The 22,971-nt window shown below is 37.0% G+C and overlaps 1 protein-coding gene across 6 annotated transcripts in view; it reads right to left on the reverse strand.

The window, feature by feature from the left end:
* Window positions 1-22,971, reverse strand: part of LOC138736596 (uncharacterized) — a 61,793-nt gene that overhangs the window by 23,589 nt on the left and 15,233 nt on the right. For 4 of the 6 annotated variants that reach the window (XM_069886356.1, XM_069886359.1, XM_069886357.1 and 1 more), the window contains one exon: window positions 13,466-13,570. In XM_069886356.1, coding sequence (XP_069742457.1) covers window positions 13,466-13,570 — 105 coding nt within the window. Of the gene's footprint in view, window positions 1-9,308; window positions 10,979-13,465; window positions 13,571-22,971 lie in introns of those variants that run through there. The other 2 variants (XM_069886362.1, XM_069886361.1) reach the window with 2 other exon arrangements.

The following is a 22,971-nucleotide window of genomic DNA, read 5'->3' on the forward strand; positions in this document are numbered from 1 at the left end:
TTCCTTTTTTAAAAACCCCTTTGCTTCTAAGCATGTAAAATAACAGAATATACACTGTGAAATCTCAGAAAAGCTATGTTGATCATATGACCAGCATATGGTAATGGAGTAAGAGAAAAATATCCATAAAACTTACATGTATGGTTAAAACAATATAAAACCATCTGTAGAACATAATAATATTAGTAATGAAAAATATACATTAAGATTGATGTCATAACCAATTCATTTTCCAAGGAAAATATTTAAAATAGCTCAGTAGCAATCTTCTCCCCCACTTACCATTAGCAAGGAAACAGCAGTGTGAGAGTCAGGAAGGACAGGCTGAGGAGGTGCACAAGAGATGTGCACCACCAAACTCATTCCCACCAGAAACATTATTAAAAGGAAGGGTTAGATTATTAGCATGATTTTTTTTGTCTTTTTCAATGTAACATAGGTTATTTGTAGCCATGTGCAAGTAACTCATTGAGATAAAATTCATATAGAATTGAAAACTATTAAAGCCCATTTTTTTCTTTGTTACACTTGCACATAATACACTTCCCTCTTGATAAATGTTCCTCTATTCCATGCACATTCATGTGTCTATCTTGAAGCCTCTTAAACATGGCCTTGTATCTGCTTCCACCACTACTCCTGGCAGCCCATTCCAGCTACCCACCACTCTTTGTGGAAAACTTCACTTGCATACCTCCTTTAAGCTCTCCTCTCTTCCACCTGTTGCCCCAACCTCCTCATCTACATGTGTATCATCTAATTTGTGAAATTTTTACCCTGGGGAAAATTTCTGACTATCTACCCTATCAATGCCTCACATCATTTTATAGACTTTTATCAGATTACCTTTTAGCCTCTGGCAGCCCATAAGAAAGAACCAGAAGTGTTTTGATGAAAATGACTGGTTAAGAAAAGGTAATTGAATACAAGATGTTCATTAATTAAAAGCTCCATCATATCCCCAATTGATTAAAAAAAATACACCTCCAGAGACACCTGAAGAAGTGGTCCAGAAGGAGTTTTTGCAAGTGTGGAGAGGATAGATTACAGGGAACACTAATAGTAGAATAGGATTGTTCTGTGAGCTGGCATGGATTGGTGGACTGAATGCATGAAAAAACCCCAGAGGAATAGCAACTTACTGACCAATATGATGTGAGTGGATTATCTGTTTTCAAGGCAAAAGATGACTCCATCCTACTGGACTGTCTAAAACAAAGGTGAAAATATCAAGGTCAAGGTAGGTCAATGACTTCAGGAATGAATGGTTTTATGATTTTGTCAACCACAACACTATTGTTGATGTCAACACATTTTATGTGATTCCACTGCAAACTACCTGATCTTGCCTTATTACCAAGAGGTTGAAAAGGCCAAATTCTAACTAAAAACAACAAAACGCATTTTGGGAGCAGATGGTACTCCAGTTAAAATTTCAAACTTTGCAAAGAGGAGCTTCATTAAAAACCCGCAACCTCATCGCCAACTGAAGAGTATATGCTGGGCAGATCTTCATATAAGGAGATAGATCCAATCATGGTAACTGCAGGTGGACCCCATGACAAGGGGGTAATAGCCAGGTCCTTCTTCAACTGCCTGTTCTCAATGACAGAAGAGTTGCTGCCCTAACCAACCACAGCCTAAATTCTGCCCATGGAAAAGCAGAGAAACATGATTTTCACCAAGCAACTCCAAGAACAAAGTGAACCACCAACCATGATACATATTTAACTCATTTTTATTTTGTGTTTGCAATGTGATGACATAGAGAGTGATATCAACAAAGTTGGATTCTTCCCTACAACTGTATTTTTCATGTTTTTCTTGCTCCAATGTTGCATCTCTTGTGTCACAAGCTTAATGCTGCAGAGAAGCTCATCACCTTGACAAATGGAAACCTGTTTAGCCTAATGTCAGAACAAGTCATTGTCATTGGATGAGTGAAATATGTAGATGATGCTTATTGATTTTCACTCTTAACTTAATACCCACCTTAAATACCTATAGTTTTTGTTTTACTTTATTTCTTTTTGATGAACATCATGAATTGCCTGTACATCTACTGTCTTTCCTGGTAATTCATCTGCCCAAACCACGTTAACTAAACCTAGTCTCAATCCATTTTAATTCCCTTTATTTAAGACGAACACAATAGCTTCCCATCCAATTTTCTTGTTCTCGGGTCAAAGATAGCTTTTCTTTGGTCGACTCCTTAATGTTGTGCTCCAGGAAATTATCCTGAATGGTTTCTAGGTTTTTGTTCTCATGGTTACCATTTCTAACTTGATTAACCCAATATATAAAAACAATAATGCCTTCCATATTTTTGTACTTTTTTTGGAATGCTCCTATCATTTGTGAATTTCCTACAGTCTACAAACTAGTTCCACTGCCGCCTTCTTTTTCTTGCTATTTTGCACCTTCCTCCAGATGGATATAGCATCCTCTAAGCCCAGATCAACTTTCAGAACAATACTTGAGTCATCAATTATTAAGTGTTACTCCATGTTCTTTTCCTTCCCCAAATGCCCCTCAGAACATGAAATAACTTTGAATATTTGATTCTCCTGTACCATAACTCAGTAAACATACCCTTTTATCTCCATTTAAGTTGTTGGTTCCTATTTCTTATTGAATGTTTTGTATTTTAAAGTTTGCCTTTTATCATTTTTAATAATCATACATATTTTGCTCAGTACTCCTAATTGCCTTTTTAATCATTATTATTCTTTCTTTCACTCAGTTTTTCTTTCCCTTTCCCTCGTTACCCTGTTGTGATCCCAGCCTACCTGTCATTCCAGTTTAAATCAACCCAAAAAGCTATTCTATTTGAAGAGGTCCCACCTTCCCCAGAACTGGGTCCAGTGTCAGAGAAATCAATATCTTCCCCACCCCTCCCCCCAACATCTCTCTAGTCATTCATTCATCTGGTCTTCTGGACTATCCTTCCATTTCTGTACTCACTGACATGTGGCACTGGAATTATTAACTTCGAGACCATGTCTTTTAATTTATTTCCTAACTCATTAAATTTATCTTACAGGCCTTTATCCTTTTTTTTACATATGTAAATGGTACTGATGTGTACCAGCATCACCAGCTGTTCACCTTTGCCTTTCAGGATACTCTGCAGTTGTTCCGTGACATTCTTGATCCCAGAGCCATATATTATTGTGGAATCAGATCTTCAGCCACAGAAACTCCTGTTTGCTCCATTACTGATGAAATCCCGATTACAATAGCTCCCCCATTCTTCTCCCTCCCCTTCTAGGCATCTGAACCACCCAATGTGGCATGAACCTAGGTCTTGCTGCCTTACTTTGAGAACTCATCTTCCACATTGGTACCCAGATCAGTGTATCTGCTAGAGAAGGGGATAGCTATATAGGCTTTCTCAACTTCCTTCCTTCCCTATTTTGCCTTACAGTCACACATTCCCTTCCTGCTTGTGCAATCTTTACTCCAAGTTACTACTTCAGTGAATGTGTCATCCACATACATCTCAGTATTATACACATTCCACAATGCAGCTTCATTTTCATCATGCAGTTATCCAATAGCTGCAGCTGGATAGACTTACTGAATTCTTGGTTGCCATGGTTACTGGACATGTACCTGACATTTCATATTGCACAGGAGCAACTCAGTCAGCTAAGCTTTACTGCCATGAATTACACCTGAATTAAACTCCTAATTTACTCCTCTTAATTAAAAAATACTGATTACTTCAAAGATCTTATTCTTCTCCAAACACTATGTTCTATAATGTACTCCTCTCACTTAAGCTAATGAACTGCAAAAGTATGAAGAAAAATTGAAACATCTGCCAAATGTAATTTATCAATCAGTACAAGGATTAACCCTTACCATTGCAGAGAAAGCAAAGGAAGTAATCAAATAAATTAGGACCATGGCTACCTCCTGAAGTTTGTAGACAGAGGGGCCAAATGGTTGGAGTTTGTACAGGTCTTCATTTGGAGCCATGATCAAGGGATAATTGGAGAAATCAGGAGACCAGGATGAGAGCAATGACTCAATGAGACTAGGCCTAGATTAGGTTAGTGCCATTAAGGTGAAGATGGTGAAGGAGCAGAGATAAATAAGGGAAACTGGCTATACCCTAAATGGAAATTGCTGAGAGATCAAAGCAACTAAAAGGCATACTACAGCACTACATGAACTAAACTTCCCAACAAAGGATATAGGAGAGAAATCACATTATCACACGACCTGTTTTGATCATGATCCTTCCAGAGCAGACTTCAGTAGTTAATTTCTGATTTTTTTTAGACAGGCACAAAGAGATTGTTACAATACGGTTCCAATCTGGAAACAACCAATTTCACACACATAGAACAAAGAAAAAGAAGAGAAATGCAAGTTGCTTGCATTGATTTTTGATTGAACTAGCTTCTACAATGATTGTGTATCTGTAAAAGTTCCCTCAAGAATTTAATATTCCTAAAATCTGGTCCCACTTTCCTGTGAGTTGCATGCACAAAGTATTAAAAATAAAAGGAAGCATTTCTACAAAATACAGAAGCTTTGAAAATTCACTTCTTTATGAATGAAAAATTAAATGAGTATCAAATTTTAAGCTTTGCATAGATGTGAGGCCTGTCAACAATCTAAATGATGCACACACATTTTAAAAATAAATTTAGACATACACTTTTGTCCCATGAGCCCATGCTGCCCAAACACACCCAATTAACCTACAATCCTGGTACACTTTTTTTGTAGGGTGGGAGGAAACAAAAGCAACTGGAGTAAACCCACACAGACATAGGGAGAATGTACAAACTCCTCACGGACAGCAACAAATTCGAACCCTGGTCACTGGCTCTGCAATGGCATTATGCTAACTGCTACGCAAACCATGCTGCCCCAGTTCTTGCTATAACACAATTCTGAAACATCACTATTTTGCATTTTATAAGGTATGTGCAATTATTTCGGGATGTAGGCCAGATCCAGAAATTGTAGGCCAGATCCAGAAATTGTAGGCCAGATCCCAAAATTGTAGGCCAGATCCCAAAATTAAGGATGAGCAAATTAACAAGGTTGAGGCTTTTACTTCTTTTTAACAAAAAATGAGATGGAACCAAAGTATATTTGTAATAATGGTATAATTTCATTTTCTAAATGAATTGCATTATACATTGAGCCATATAATTCCTGAAATTCGCTTTGAGGACAACAAAAATAGTTTTCATCCATACATTTATAGTGACATCAATATGTGCATCACACACCTCAAATTCAATAACTTTAATTTAAACATAACTTGTCAGTCATGATCATGAATCCATCATCTCCATGAGAATGTACATATTTTGCTTTACAGCATAATGCATTCCACTTATATTGCATGCTTTTGATTACATCCAGTTAAATGAGAAGATGTCCATGTAAATTTCATCATTTGATTTTAGCTTTTGCTCGATTGTTTAAGCAACTGCTGTGAATCTTTAGTAGCTTGATACAATAATAAAGTATTATTTAGTAGATAACCGGGACATACGTAAATAGAAAACATTTTTAATACATAAAAAAATTATATAAACAGCACAGTCCCTCCTTAAAAATAAAGACCACCTTCCGGGATTAAACAACAGAAGTATTTTATATTAATCTAACTCTGATACAATGATAAATTTCTCTCTGGTTTACTTGTGCCACCGTATTAAAATAAAAGAACACAGTAAAATTAGAGCTAAACATTCACAGCGACGCCCTGCAGAGCAGGTTTAGAGGGGTAACTTGACTCGGGTAAGCTTGAAAGCCACATCAAGCTGTACGTCAAGTACTGAAAACCTTTGGCCAATGTTTTCATGGATAACTTCAATATCTCACTCTGACAGGGCATGGCACCCACCTGTTTCAAAGAGGCAATGAGAACAAACAAGCAAACAACGAAAGGCTGTACTACAGGCTTTAATTAGCTTAAAACTTGCACACGAGGTTCTGTATCCTTTATGGCTCTGTGTGCTCTGCTCCTGATCAGGGGCCAGCAGGAGCCTTTATGTGGGCTGAAGAGTGGCAGGGACTAGGTGGAGCCAGTCTCCCAGGTTACCTCCCTGCAGGCACAATGGGTTTCCCCCTGAAGTCAGCAGTGCAGGAATGTGGACAGGCGCAAACAGTCACTGACAGTCCAGTGGTTGTATCATCACAACTACACATTGTCTCTTCTCCTCCCTTCCCTTCTTAGCCACAGGATCAGACTCCATGCCAGAGACCTAATCTCCATGCTTTTTTCCTGGTAAGTCATTCCCCCCCCCCCCCCCCATCAAAACATTATCCATGGTATACTTGTTATTGAGGGAGACAGTCAAAGGGCTGCCCTGCACTGCCTGTCTGTTCCCTTTCCCTTTCCTGACTGTTACCAATCTACCCTCCTCCTGCCTCCTAGGTGTGATAGTATCTATCTCTTGTTGATCACTCCCTCTGTGTCTCAAATGATCTGGAGTTCATCCAGCTCCAGCTCCAATTCCTTAATTTGGCTAGTCAGGAGCTGCATCTGGATGTACTTCTTGCAGATGAAGTCGCAAGAGATACTGCTGGCTTTCCTGAAGATCCACATTTTGCAAGAGGAACATTCCCCTGATTTGGCTGCCATTCCCACTGTCTATGATTAGTTGAACAAAACATATGATATCTAAAACAAAACCTCCCTTTACCTGTGCCTACCTGCTAAATCCTTTTTGTTCCTCAAATAGGGTGGCCCTTTCTGACTTCAACTTCAAATCCTTGCATCTTACCTGTTCTCACCAAAGCCTTTACTACTCTGACTTAGCCCACTCCGACGATGACTCTCCCCTTTATCTTCAACTGTTGAACTCAATTGCCCAATCAATTACTAAATTCTCCACTTTTCAGTTCTAAATAGCTTCGGCCTTATTTTGAAACTGATTCTTCAGCCAAATGAAACATCCTCTTCTGCATCCACATAGTAAATTCTGGGTAAGACCTAGCATTAATTGTTTTCTTTAAGGCCTGTGATAGCAGACAAATAAAGGGCATGGAATTTTTCAGATATGGTTTAAAACCTTACATAGTTGAGATCCACCTCTACAGCAGTAGTTCCCATCCATTTTTATGCCCCGCACCCTAAAAAATTTTAATATGTTCTCACACCCCTTAAAGTAATAATTTTTTTAAGAATAAAGGTGAAGGTGACCAAAACAAATTTGTATAATCAATTTTTAATTATAAACAAAAATGAAACATATGGAAAAGAAAAAAATATTACAACAAATTAAAAGTTGCATAAACCCGACAAAAAAATTAAATTTTCATCCATGCATGAAATTTCTTTAAAAAAAATTAAAGAACTAATGTTCAAATGTTCATAAGCCAATTTAAATGTAATGACTCTTTTGTTCCTGTTTATTGCTTAAGAGTTTTTCAAAACGTGGCACTTTGTTGCTGATAGCAAACCACACGTCTGCCTGTGCACCCAAGCGATTTCTAGATTTTGTCTTGATTGACAAAAGGGCACTAAATCCAGACTCGCAGAGGTTTGTCGACACGAATGGGATGAGCATAGTTAGTGCTTTTTCACAAAGTCTTGGAAACGTGTCCATTGCTGAACAGCAATATTGTTCCAAAGTTTTGCTTTCAAACTGCATTTCAAGAACACAATTTGTGCGCAGTTCAATAAGATCCTTCTTCAGCTCTTCATCATCCGCCATCTTATCCAAATTGAAGGAGTATGGATTTACATTCCATTCTTCAGAAGTTTCTAGTTCTCCTCCTCCAAAATATCCATCAAATGACACGAAACAAGTTTGGCCCCCATTTTAAATGTCCCGATTTTTAAAAAGTTATAGGGCGATGCCATTTAAAAGGAAACAGCACATCGAAACACGCTAAAAATCATAGAGAATCTCATTCTATTGAATAGAGTAAAAAGAGGACATCCCCATCTTTAATTTGGACTTTTTAAAAAATTGATACTTTTATCTTGAATATATAGGACAATATCTTTAATATAAACAAAAAAACTGAAATGTTATCTCGTACCCCCTGGAATGCTATCTCGCACCCCTGATTGGGAAAACCTGCACAGGAATTCTGGAACATTTTAATAAGTTATTATTTAATGCTCCTATTTAATTTTTCTTCATGTACATTTCAGAGAGTTAGAGACACATGATTCAAGTAATTATATCATTTGAGTTTCAACTGTCACACCATAAAACCTCAATACAATCCTAAAGGTTTGTTTTCAACATGGTTTTTCATTAATATAGATATGGCTTTAATGTATCTTAGGTCATTAATCAATTATTAAAAAATAATATGGATATAGCTTCTACCTTCAGAAAAAGAGAATCTTTTTAATACTGATATTTCCAAGAATCGTGATCAAACAAAAATGTTTTATTTATTGCCTACATTATTTTAAATTTTCTACACTGCCTCCACAAAATTGTTCAGTTTTTTCATAAAAATAAAAATGTACTACTGTGTAATCACGAAGCATCAGTATTGTAGTCAAAAAATTTGAAGGATTAAATATATTAGAAAAGCCAGAATGAATTAATTAAACAGTTTTTTAAAAGATAAACACACTTGTATCTTTTATTGCCTGCAAAATATTGACATGCTATACTTTTAGCTTCCCAAAGTTTGTAGGCCAGAGGCTGATTAATGACCAGTTTTTCGATAGATCCAAGATAGGAAGCTAAAAGTTCTGAATGAAGTTAGCTGAAGTAGATTTATCTGAGTGTGATATTTGCCTTTTTGTACACAGTCTTTGTGTTTTTCTAACCAAGGCCAAAGTTTGCAATGTTCAGTTATAAACGCAATTGGCATAGCGGTTTGCGCAACGCCTTTATAGCACCAGCAATCAGGACTGGACTTGGGTTCAAATCCTGTGCTGTCTGTAAGGAGTTTGTACGTTCTCCCTGAGTCTGCATGGGAGCAATACCAAGCAGTCTCCTAACAGCTGCAACATGCTTAGATGAAGATTAATGCTAATTCTAATGTTCATATTTTCTAAGTTTAAGATCCACTTATTACATTTTATAAATATGCTTTTTCTTACTGATAACTATTATGTAACAGTTTTGGTATAATTCTTATATCTAACCAATCAAGATAGCTTGAACTTTTTTAATGAAGCAATATTGCAAGAATCAATGATTCACCCTGTCATGTCTTAAAAATATTGGATGTGCATTGTTATATGGTTAATCAAATTATTTCAATGTGGTAAATATTTAGCAAGTGAATAAGTATAATATTAATTAATTTCAAACAGGTTTATTTCAATTTTGATTGAAAATCTAAAGTAAACCATAACTCAATTTTTGATTATCCAGTTTTAAGCAAAGGTACAACATGTTACATTAACCACTGAAATTAAATGTAACATCAACATAACGTAAAGTACAACTGCTTATTGCAATCTTCAAAAACAGTAGTAAAGACAAGTATATAACTTACATCGCTGATAAAATGTAGTTACAAGTAAAACTGAACATGCATCAAAGATAACTACTATAAAATCCCAGTTCATGTGCTAAAATCATTGCATTCAAATTTCAATTGAGTCTTCTATATTTTCCTGAAGCTGATTGATTATTTTTAGCCTGAACATAATTTCAGGTTTAAATTGAATCATTTTGCAGACGTGTCAAGATTTAACTGTCATGAGATGTAGTTTTTAGTTGATGCAAATAAATAGCATTGGGCAGCAATGACTCCTATTTCCTCACAAACTTCCAATGGGTTTTATACATAAATGGCAAAAACAACATTGCCAAAACAGTGCAATGCCTTTCAACAGGTGATTTCTGTGAACAGCGCAAGAAAAGCATCAACTTAACCAATCATGCTGAAAAATCCTGAACACAACATATCAAGAGTAACGGAGGAAATGTTTGTGAAACTATTGAATGCCAAGGTATATACCAAAAGCAACCTGAGGGAATGAAAGCTGTAGTTAAAAATAAATCAGAATGTAAAAATGGTAGAGAGAACATTTAAATAAAATAATCACGTTATAATTAAAAAAAAGAAGGGTGATGACAATTTTAAATGTTCAGAAAGGTTGTTTGGGAATATTAAAAGTCATAACCCTGTTAAAATGTCATTTGTACTTGAATTTTTATTATTTTGTTTAACTGCCTGACTAACTCCTCAATTGTGGTTAGCACTGATCGGCTCACTGTTATTTTGACAGCAATGTAAAAGTCATTTTGTCTATTTTAACTAAATTAGAACCAGGTTTTATGTAGTGCTACAGTAATAACTGACATACATCTACATTCTCATTCATTATTGCCCAACTTCACTATTCAATATTTCCATTTTATTCTAATGCCTACAAATAAAATGGTGCTGCAAAAAATAATTAGAATAATATGAAGAATCTTCCTGAAAAAACATTGCCAAGGAATGACAGACCCCTTTAATACAGATTTTCTTCCCATACCTCTCAGGGAACTGATCTATGCATACAGCATTCTCTGCCTGAGGGAACCTAGACAGTTTAGGCCTGATGATTTATTATTAACAGCATCAAATGTGAAATGTGATTGACTGATGGTTAAAAAAAATTGCCAAATGTAGATTACCTTTTTGCTCCGTTACTTTAAAATAAATTGACATAACATTCTTGAAAATTTTATTTGCATAAAGAATTAAATATTCTGCTGTCTGTGATTATCAATGTGAAAAATGGAAGAAATTTCATTAAGATATGATGGATATGAAATTTTAAATTCTTAAATAATGAAACATGAGCAAAACATTAAATGCTTGCATCTTTGTCAAATCACTCCTAAAGCATAAAACAATACATTCATTTATCTTAAATATGGATGTAGATGCTTTGCTTTGATCCTTTTCGACAAACCAATTCTTATGGGACCAGAACAGGTTTTAAGTGGTTCAATTCTCAGCAATCCATTTGACAAATAAGATTCTGAACATGAAATAAATGTACAGCCACAATTAGAGATGTCATCTGCAACATAATATTTTGTATTATATATTAAATATCTCTGTAAAGTCAAACTATAAAGAGGCACCATAATCATTAGGAACATAAAGTTGGCTGCCTATTAAGAGGAAAAACATAAACTTGAAACTAAATATTGTATATATTGTAAATATTTACTAATATTAGTTGACCATGTGACAAAGTGCAAAAGAATTTCCAATATTTTACTCATGGTTTGAGTGAAAAATTAGGAATTTCCAGTTGTACCAGTGCACAACTAATGACTAATTCTGAAAGCAAACAACTTTCAGATTTTGTTGATGCTACCTTGAAAATAATTATGTCATCTAACCCCGATAGTCATCAATAGTTTATCCCTTTGAGACAACAATCGCATTTTGAATACTTACACGCAATCACCATAATCAAACAGTACCAAAGTGATGTTTTGGGAATATTTTAAAGCAATGGTGTATTTCAGATTTTCTTACCTCCAAGGGAAACTAATCTTTGGTATAAAGATTTCATAGTCTGAGTGGTGAATCTTGGAGTCCTAATGTTGCTCATTTGCAAATTAAACTGATTTGCAAATAAGCAGAGTCAAACATGCTCCATGGAGGTGAACAGCAGAAGCGAAGCAACTTGTGGTCCTAAACAGAGACTGATGGAAATGATCAAAGAAGACATAAAACTGCTTTAGTGGCCAATTTTGTAGGAACTGCTAAGTAGCCTGAAAAAGTTCAAAGCAGCCAGGGTGAAGCGTGCACTTCATTTGTATGCTTGCAGGCCTGCTTAGACCAGCTGACACACTTATATTACCAAGGTTTGCAGCTACTGGTTAAAGCTTACACCTTGTGCTTCACCAGGAGATTTTGAGGCTAAAAACATTTTTTATCACTGACACACCACTCCTGTGAAGGCTCAGAACATCCAAGAGAAATGTGAGATTTCAGGGAGCAGAAAGAAGTTTCAGAAAATGAGGACTTATAATTGGAAAACAATTGGGATTTAAAAGAAAATGTAAAGTTTAGAGAATGCTGTCCAGAGAACACTAGAGAATGCTGTGACATGTGAACTCCATCAGGACCAGTTCAGTGATTTCTCTAATACTGTATTCTTTCTATCCCTTTCCCTATAACATGATTAAAGGCAGTTCTTTGCTACATGGTTGAATCAACTCAGTCAAGTTATTATTTAAGCCATTATCACAGCAAATCTTATAATTGAAATGGATTTGTTACTTCATTATTATTTTATTTCATCTCTGAAATGTGACCTTATTATTCCAGATTTGCAGATTTGGTGATGAAACTCAGTTTAACTCTTCTCCGGTATTGTTCGTAACTTCTCTCCTCATCATAACCATAATGCAATGTTTTCACTTTCGCCACTCTGAAACCATCTTTCAAATTGGCTTTGATACATAATTAATCAGTTTCTACAATTTAAAACAGTATTTGTTTTGCTGAGATGGTTCTTTTCTCTTTGGAGCGTAGAAGTATGAGAGGAGATTTAATGGAGGTCTTCAAGATTATGAGAGGCATAGATAGGCTGGACAGTCAATGCCTGTTTCCCAGGTCAGGAATAGGAAACACAAGAGGATATATGTACAAAGTGAAGGGAGGGAAGTTTAGAGGTGACATCAGGGGTAAGATTTTTTTACACAGAAAGTTTTGGGTGTCTGGAATGCATTGCCAGGCATGGTGGTGGAGGCTGAAACATTAGGGCCATTTAAGAGACTCTAAGACAAACACATGGATGGATGAAAAATAGAAGGTTATGGGGTAGGGAAAGTTTAGTACTTTTTTTAAGGAATGTGGGTCAAAGGGCCTATAATGTGCTGCAGTGTTCTATGTATATCAGTGTCAACCTTAATACACAAATGCCACACACAAAGTATTTCAAAATGTAGTTTCAAAGGAGCTAACAAGAAATTTAAATTTAGACATACAAATGATTATCCTGATATTACCAGTGGGGTGGGAGAAGTCTAATGGTGGGTGAAAGCCCAGAAGGCCAAAGTGAAGAGTCCCTGATGATTTTAGTGATTAACAGCTGGCCAGATCAACAGCCTGTCTCCCAGACAGGAGGTGAAACTGGCACCAGAAAGTAAAATCCAAGAAAAAACTCAAGGAAACTGAAACAAAGCTAGTTTATACCTTTACATATTAGTAAGTCTAAAATTATTTTAAAAGTGAATTTAAATTTTTTAAATTTAAATTTATAAATACATCACGTTAACAGCCATTTCGACCCACGAGCCCGTGCCACCCAATTAATCTACAACCCCCGGTACATTTCAAATGGTGGGAGAAAACCGGAGACCCCGGGGAAAATCCACACAGACATGGGGAGAACGTACAAACTCCCTAGTCAGCGCAGGTTTTGAAACCCAGTCCTGATCGCTGGTGCTGTAACAGTGACGCACTAACTGCTACACTAACCTCAGGTTATCAGGTTTCACTATTGCATAAAGACCTTTATTGTAGTATTAATAATGCCAGATCTTACCTGTTTTACTGTCTATACCATCAAATGATGTCCTTTTGTTGTTCATCTGATAACTAAATGCTGATGACCAAGCTTTATCTTCTCTGGAACTTTGACTTCTGTACTCTGTTAAAATTACAACAAAAAAAGGTAAAAAGCAAGAAAATAACTGTCTCATTAACATTGTCTGTATTATCTATAACAGTTTGAGTTATTTGTATTCTTCTGTTGCAGACAATGTATCATAAGCTTCACTGTAGGAACTGTTTTGAAGTATTTGTATCATAAAATTGGAAAACTTGAGGAATATGTTTAAACTAGCATAAGGAAATCATTGGATGGTATGTCAGCAGTACTAAGTACATTCTATACTTTTGCAATCTTCTTTAAACCTTACTTTTTTGAGAGTGGCTCTGTGCAATAAATCTGAAAACATCTTTTATAGAAGTTGCTTTATTGTGTCTGCTGATGACAGACATGTGTAGCCTTCCAGTGGTACAACTTTATCCCTGGGGACGCTATGGAGGTTAACCATAATTTATCACATTTTTTGTTCATTCTTGGTTGCAACTGGAGATAATAGTCTGGATATTCCAGTAAGTTGGATGTCTGAAAGATCTCTAATGAATTGTGCACTACACAACAATTTATTAAATTGACCTGCTGGCTTAGGCCTGAATTCACACAGATTCACAGCTCTGACTAAATTCCCAGATGTATAGAATATTGTCAGTTGATATGCACAGGAAAACAAATTGAAGTCTATTCTTTGAAGAGTTATGTCTTCATAACAAAGCAATTTCAGAAATCAAACCATCTTGTTCAAATAAACAAGAACTTTCTCAAAGGAGATAAAGGATGTCCCTTTCAAATCGGGCTTCTGGCCCCTACAAAGGATCCAAACAAGCTGGTACATAAAAGCTACAATGACAAACATTGAGAATGTCATCCAGCAAAGCATTGTAATCTTGAAGTTTCACCTCAGCTGTCTTGACAATTCCAGGGCATTTTTTGGCACTCACTAGTGTATGATTTAGGATAATGATTGCAGCAAAGAAGAATGTCAATGGAAGACAAGAAATATCTTGTCTCTTGGACTTTTTAAATATACTTGTCATTTCATAGTTTGGGCTGTGAATAGATGGAGTAGAATATGAACGAAAATCTTCCAAATTCGATTCACCATTGAGAGTGAATTTTACCCAGAATCCACTGGAATCATGAGGTGTGGACAACCAAAAGAATCTGATATCCATATAACCATCTGACTGTGCCAGGAGTTAACCAAATATTAGGTTCAAGCAATATCTACAGCAAAGCTCCAATAGTCTGTTACCTGGTGTTTGAGAAACCCTAAAGGTTTGGCATCTGGCTCACCAGGTTATATTTGCCATGAGCATATTTACTTCACCAGGCCCCAATTTCCACACTCTCTTTCCAGTCATCCAGGCCCCAATTCCTTTCACTCATTGAACTCTGATTCCCACACTTCCCTTCCATTCTCCCATGCCCTGGTTCAAAAGCTCCCTCAAACACACCAGATCAGATTCAGATTTATTGACAGAGTACATACATTACATCACATACAATCCTGAGATTCTTTTCCTGCGGTTGACGCAGAATAACCACTTATTGCTGATGCAATAAAAAAACTATACACAACATACACATGTAAACAAATAAAGAAATGTAAACAGATAACTAATGTAAACAAATTGACTGTGCAATAGAGAATTCTTTTTAAAAATCAATAAAGTGCACAAGTAGAGTCCTTAAATGAATCCCTGATTGAGTTTATTGTTGAGGAATCTGATGGTGGAGGAGTAGCAGCTGTTCCTAAACCTGGTGGTGTGAATCTTGTGGCACCTATACAGATAGACCCTGATTTACGATGTTCTGACATGATATTTCAAAGTTACGATGATCAGAATTCATATTGAATAAAGGTAAGTCGGGGTCTACTTGTATTGTGTCTTGATGCACCCAACACCATTTTTTTAATAAAAAACTGATATGGAAAGCATGCGCAGATTTCGGTCACTGGGGAGGGAGAGAGATTGAAGAGGGAAGGGGAGCAACGGCAATCTGTGTATGTGAACCAAATCACAACGTAGGTTGCGAGGTGACGCCGTTGCCCCTAGTTACTTGGCGCCACCTCAGACTCCCAGTAGGAGTGGGGACATTGGCCTCTCAGCAGCAGCGGGAACATCAGGCTCCTAGCAGGATCGGGAACATCAGCCTCCCAGCAGGGAGAAGGCAAATTACTACCAGTGCAGGTAAACCCTGACTTACGATAATTTCTACTTACAATGCAAGTCCTGGAACTGTACCCCCATCGTAAGCTGGGGTCTACCTGTACCTCTTTCCTGATGGCATTAGCAAAAACAGAGCATTGCTCAGTGGTGTGGATCATTGATGAATGCTGCTGCTCTCTGATGACAGTGTTCCCTGTAGATGTTCTCAATAAATATTCTCATGTTCTCTTCAACTCATCTCTTTAACTGGAAAATTTGTCCTATTGAATAGCATCTAAAAACATTATAAGTGATGCAGTATTTTTAGAAATAACACCCAATCATCCAGAAAGTCTGTCAATCCAGTCCCAGCAAAAGATTGAGGTTTTTTTGAAATTTCTATTTACGAATGATAATAAATGATACAATCAAAATACAATACATAATAATTCATCCCATATAACCCCCCCTCCACCCATTTCTCCCTACACCCTCTAAACTACCCCAAGAAAAGAAAAAAAGAGAAGAGGAGATCAACTAAGATAATACCATTCAATTATTTGTCATGGATTGGGACAATACCATCAATGTATGGGAAAGAAAATATTAATGGTTACATCACATATATACCATGCACAGGCTCCAAGATTTAACAAAAAAAAGAATAATTATTTTGTAAATTATAACTTACTTTTTCCAAAGGAATACAAGATCTAATTTCCATATGCCATCTTTGAATACTGTGACAGAGTATATAGATATGTTTTTGGGAGATAACTTGGGAAAGGTTTGTTAGAGTAGGTCACATACAAACACTTTAAAATGGGTCTTATTTAAAATACTGGAGCTCTGCTAATGCTGGACATATTGGCTCCACAGCTTTTGCAAGAGCTTTGGAGAGTGTCAAAGAGACTTCACTAATGGATGGTTGTTTACAAAAGGCAACAGATAAAAGATCTTGTTGGAGCCACCTTCTGTCTGGAATAGAGCTTGCTGTGCTAAGAGGGTCATGTGGTTTTGCAAGCAGAGAGAGTTAAACAGGCTTTTTCTCTGAGTGTGTGTGTGTGTGTGTGTGTGTGTGTGTGTGTGTGTGTGTGTGTGTGTGTGTGTGGAAAAGAGAGAGAGAGAGACAGAGATCACTTCTACTGTGTTATAGCCAGCGATAGCAGTTGGGACTAATGTTTCACTTGGAATAAGAGAAACAAAAAGGAACTCTGTGGTGACCTGAAAGAAATATGTTATCAGCTGGAGAACCCTGATGGGGCAAATTTCGTCAGCAAAACATTGGAGTGGCTGATTAAAAAGGAATCAGTTGTGGATGTCCTGGAACAACAAATCTCTCTCTGAAAATCAACACAAACCTTCCTGAGTGGTAACTATTTAACTTTCAAGCACCAAAGCCTGGTGAACTTTATAAATGTTAAATTCTGTGCACACTATAAGAATTGCCTGCAACCAGTGAACTTGGAGGAATGAGAAGTGAGATTGGACTGTGAACCAAAGAACTTTCCTGAATTTACACAACACATTATACACACGTGCACTTAGATTAGGAGAGGTTAAGATAGGTTAGTTAAGTTAAATTTAAGCATGATTCTGTTTTCATGCTTAAAGATAATTAAAAGCAACTCTTGTTTAAGTAAACATTTGTCTTGGTGATTATCTATTGCTGCTGGGTTTTGGGGTCCTCTGGGCTCGTAACAATACAGGATGATTGTTGACATTATGACATTAAAACATTATGAGTTTTAATGCTTAAAATTTAAATTAACCAAAATGCCATCACAATCACTATAGCAGTGTTGGTGGCCTGATAGAATTTTACTGATATTCATAAAAATAGTTATGTAAACTATGAAGATAAATAAAAAGTGTAGAGGAATCAGAATCTTATTGTGCAATTCATCCCTTAATACTATAGCTGTCAGGAAATAATGGATAAGCATTTACCACTGAAAAATGGCACTGAGGTAAAAAGTTTAGTAGAAATTTACTTAATAGTGGAACAGGAACAGTGAACAACTTCTGCTTATATTTTATGTTCACCACCAGCCACAATTGCTTTCATCAGTAAATGATCCTTCCATTTTCTTTCCTCATTTCCTTCCCTTCAATCCTCTGATTTGGAAACCAAATTCCAGAGGGTCCTGTGATCTGCAATGGATTGTATGGCTCCTTTGAAGGATAGGTTTTGTCTCATTTATGACCTACTCAGTATTCAACAAGGACTAACATATTGTATATGATTGTATTCCACAACAGCAGGTCCACAAACTAACCATTCCTGGGTCTGCCTATCCTCGACTGATTCACAGTCACCAATAAAGTTCTGATCCAAAGCATCCTGTTTTAAACTTTTATTGGAGAGAGAATTCCAATATTGCAATCCATTACAATATCAATGGAACCTATGGCTGTGATTAAATTGCAAGAAACCAAAAGTCCAGGGCCACAGCTTTTTCAGAGTTTGAGTCACCGTATATCACCCTTTAAATGAAGATCACTTAGGATTGGTAGATTAATTATATCTCCAATTCCACAATCCATTCTTTACCGTCATAATAGCTCATGTGCAAGTAAGAAAAGAAACATACTTCACCAACATTGTTATCATAATAAAATCTTATGAGAAACAAATAAAAATGCAATCATTTGAAAATAAATTCATGAATATCATTCAAAGAGGCTTGATAAGAATGAACTGTAAAATTATGAAGAGTGAACACAACATGATAGATATTCTTCATTTATTTCAAAAATGATGTAAATCAATCTGAAACAAATCCTAAGTCTGAACAAAGGAAACTATAAACTTACAAGGAATAAGTTGGCTTTAATAGATTGGAAGTTTCATTAAAAGGCATGATGGTGAATGAACAATAACTAACATTTAAGGAATGAATGCAGGAGCTACAAGAAGTATACATTTCTGCCTGTTGTAAAACTACCAGAAGAAAACAATGGCTAACAAAAGGAGTTTCAGATCCAAGACTTCAAAACCTCTGCTATACTAGAGGTCCCACCACATTTAACCATTGCAACACTAAGATAAGGAATATCTATTGTTCTTTCCCGAGACCACATTTTGACAAGTTGGATAACTGCTACCTGCATGCAGAACCTAAAAAGCAGGGTTCCTGAGATCAGGGCAGCCAGAAAGTGGTTGTGGGAGGCTGAAGATTGCCTCAAATCAGTGGATCGGGTTGTCTTCAAGAACTCACCCAAGGACCTGAATGATTACACCAGGGCCATTAAAGACTGTATTAAAACAGCTGTGAATGAGTGCGCCCCACAAAATCATTCAAGATTTTCGCTAACCTGAAACCATGGTTGAACTATGAAATCTGGAACCTGCTGAGAGTCAGATCAGAGGCATTTAAGTCTGGACATCAATAGCACTGCAAAAAGTGGAAGTATAACCAACAGAAAGTCATCATCTGGGTGAAGTTGATATTCTGGATGAGAATGGAAACAACAAAGGATACCCAATAGCTCTGACAGGTTCTAAATGGCATAACTTGCTACAAAGGCAAATACAAAATCAAATATGTAATAGGGGACAGCAAAGTTTCACTCCCAGATGAGTTCAATGCATTCTTTGCCGGATTTGACTACCAGAACAAGTAGGAACCATTGCGCATCCCCACATCCCCGATGATCCGGTACTATAAGTATCTGAAGATGATGTACAGGCCGCCTTAAGGAGAGTGAATCCAAGGAACGCATCTGGTCCACACGGAGTACCTGTCTGAGTACTGAAAATCTGCGTTGACCAACTGGCTGGTGTATTCAGTCTCCAACTCTGGCAGGATGTGATACCCACCTGTTTCAAATAGGCTTTTGTTGTAATTGTGGAATTGGATTTCCTCACCTCCAGACCTCAGTCAGTACAAATTTGCAAAAGCATCACCTCCTCAAACTCAATCAGCACTGGAGCACCACAGGGATGTTACCTAGCCCACTGCTCTACTCATTTAATATCTATGACTGTGTAGCTCAATACACCATGTACAAGTTTGCTGATGATACCACTGTAGGAGGCTGTGTCCAAGAGTGAGGTAACCTGCCTAAACAACTACCAACCAGTGGCACTCACATCCACTGTGATGAAGTGTTTTGAAAGGCTGGTGTTGAAGCACATCAGCTCCTGTCTGAGCAATGACATGAATCCATTCCATTTTGCCTACCACAAAAACAGGTCCATGGCAAATGCCATATCACAAAACTCTTCGTAAAACTTTGAATACCTGGACAGCAAATATGCATACATCAGGATGCTCTTTATTGACTACAGTTCAAAATTCAACACCGTCATTCCCTCAAAACTAATCAGCAAACTCCAAGACCTAGGCCTCAATACACTATTGTGCATTTTAATCCTGGATTTCCTCACCTCCAGACCCCAGTCAGTGTGTATTGGCAAAAATATAACCTGCACAATTTCCATCACCACCAAAGCACCAGGGGGATGCATACTTTAGCCCCTTGCTCTACTCATTTTTCACTTATGACTGTGGGGCTCAGTACTAGAACAACACCATGTACAAGTTTTCTGATGATGCCACTGTAGTAGGTTGTAAAAAAAAGGGGAATGAGTCAAAATACAGGAGAGAGACTGAAAACTTGTCTGAATGGTGTACTAACAACAATCTCTCACTCAATGTCACCAAGATCAAGGAACTGATTGTAGAGTTGAGGAAAAGAAAAGCAGAGGTATATGATCCAATATCATTGGGGGATCAAAAGTGGAGAGGGTAAGCAACTTTAAATTCCTGGGAGTCATTATCTCAGAGAACCTGTCCTGGACCCATCATATTAAAGCCATTGTGAAGAAAGAACGCCAACGCTTCTACTTCCAAGGGACTTTGCAGTTGTTCAGTATGTTATCAGAAACCTTGCAAACTTCTACAGATGTGTAGTGGAAAGTGTGGTGACTGGCTACATCACAGTCTGGCATGGGAGCACCAATACCTCTCAGCAAAAAATGTTGCAAAAGGTAGTGGACTCAGCCCAGTACATTACAGGAAAAATTCCTCCTACCATCAAGAACATTAACGTGGAAAGTTGCTGTCAGAAAGCAGCAGCAATTATTAACAATCCACACAGGACATGCTCTGTTCCCACTGCTGCCATCAGGAAAGAGCCACAGGTGCAACAGGATTTGTACCTCCAGGTTCAGGAACAGTTGCTACCCTCCACTATCAGACTCCTGAAAACAGACACATTCAGAAACTTATTAAAGACTCATCCTTTGCTCATTATTTATTAATGTTTATTTATAGATCTGTATTTGCACAGTCAATTTGTTTACATTTCTTTCTTTGAGTATAGTTTGCAGTTACCGATAATCAGAAGTTCTACCTGGCCTGGTGAAAAAGACTCGGCTTTGCATGTGAATGTTATGTATTTGAACTATGAACTTTAAACAAAGTTACAAATTGAGAGCTCATTAGCTTTTATCAAAGATGGATAAAGACATTCATTGAAAGATCTAAACACAGAATATGAGTAAACTTGCAGGGAATATAAATGTTTAAAGGCTTCTACAGATATATAATTAAAAGATTAGTCATGTCTAATGTAGGTTCCTTACAGACAGAAATGGGAGAATTCAGGGAAAATGCAACACAATTAAACAACAACTTCTGTTTTGTCTTCACTAAAGCAGACTTAAAAAATTTTCGAGAAATGTTAGGGTATCATGAATATAATAAATGTGAGGAATTAAAAGTTAGTCTTGTTAAGAAAATAGTGCTGGAGAAATGAACAGCAACGAAAATGATAAATTCCCGGGTACTAATAACTTGCCTTGTAGAGTACAAAAGAGGTAGCTTGGAAATAGTGGAAGCATCATTTAACAAGTTCCAGATTACTGTAAATTATGGAATTGCTGTCAAGTGGCAAATATAATTTCACTATTTAACAATGGAGAGAAAACATGGAACTACAGATTTGTTAGCCTAATATCAGCAGTGGAAAAAGAGCAAAATATGAGATACTTGGAAATTACCAAAGGAATTAGATGAAATCAATGTGAATTTCTCGAAAGGAAACCACAATTGACAAAAGCTTCTGGGAGGTTTTTTTTAATGAGGATGCAACTACAATGGGTAAGGGAAAACACATAGATGTGGTATATTTTGATATTCATAAAGTCCCATATTAAAAGATTTTGTATAAAATTAAAACTTATATTATTAACAGTAATAGTTCAAGTTTATTGTCATCTGATTGTATGAAAACAACCCAAGCATTCTCTGGTCCTTGATATGAAGACTTCATCACTCATTCAGCAGTCTCATTGCCTGTGGGAAAAAGCTGTTTCTCAGCCTGGTGGTACTGGGTACTGGCTCTGATACTCCTCTCTTTCCCCATGGGATGGGAGTAGCTGAAAGATACTTAGTGCAGGATGATCGGTGTCCTCAATGATTTTATGAGCCCTCTTGAGACAGCAATCCCAGTAGATCATGTCATTGTTGGGGGGGGGGGGGGGGGGAGGGTGAAGGAGACCCCAGTGATCCTCTTTGCTGCTCTTATGGTCATGTGGATTGACCTCTGATCCAATGCTCTACAGTAACCATACTGTGATGCAGCTGGCCAGGACACTCTCGATTGAGCTTCTGTAGAAAGTTGACAGAATGGTGCCCGGTACCCTTGTCTTCTCAGTAAGTGCAGTTACTGTTGCACCTTCCTGACTAGTGAGGAGATATTATATGTCCAGGATAGGTCACTTCTTAAGTGGATTCCAAAGAACTTGGTGCTCCCTATTCTCTCCACTACTGAGCTCTTAATGTGTAGTGGAGAGTGATCGTCCCTGGTCCTCCTGAAGTCCACAATAATCTCTTTTGTCTTGTTCACGTTGAAACTCAGATTGTTATTCTTCACCATTTCACAAGATTTTTCACTTTCTCTGTTATGACTCATTGTTATTATATATTTGCATAGATTAAAAATGTATTGTTCAGGAAAGAGAGATTAGATTAATCATAGAATCTAACTAACAGGATACAACAGGGATTAATGGTTTGGCCTCAGTAATACATGAATCAATGATTTGAATGAGGGAACAGAATATAAAGTTCGATGATATTAAACTGAATGAAATGTCAATCAGATGCAATGAAGCTTCAAGGTAACAGAAACAGATTAAGTGAGCAAAAACATAGAGGAAAAATCTAGTTATCCACTATGGTTGGAAAATCATAAAGGCAGCATCTCACTTAACTGGTGTTTGATTGGGAAATGTTGATGTGGAAAGAGATGGGTGTTCTTGCACACCAGTCAAATACAGAG

This window comes from Narcine bancroftii, chromosome 6 (assembly GCF_036971445.1).
Source record: "Narcine bancroftii isolate sNarBan1 chromosome 6, sNarBan1.hap1, whole genome shotgun sequence".
Lineage (NCBI taxonomy): Eukaryota > Metazoa > Chordata > Chondrichthyes > Torpediniformes > Narcinidae > Narcine > Narcine bancroftii.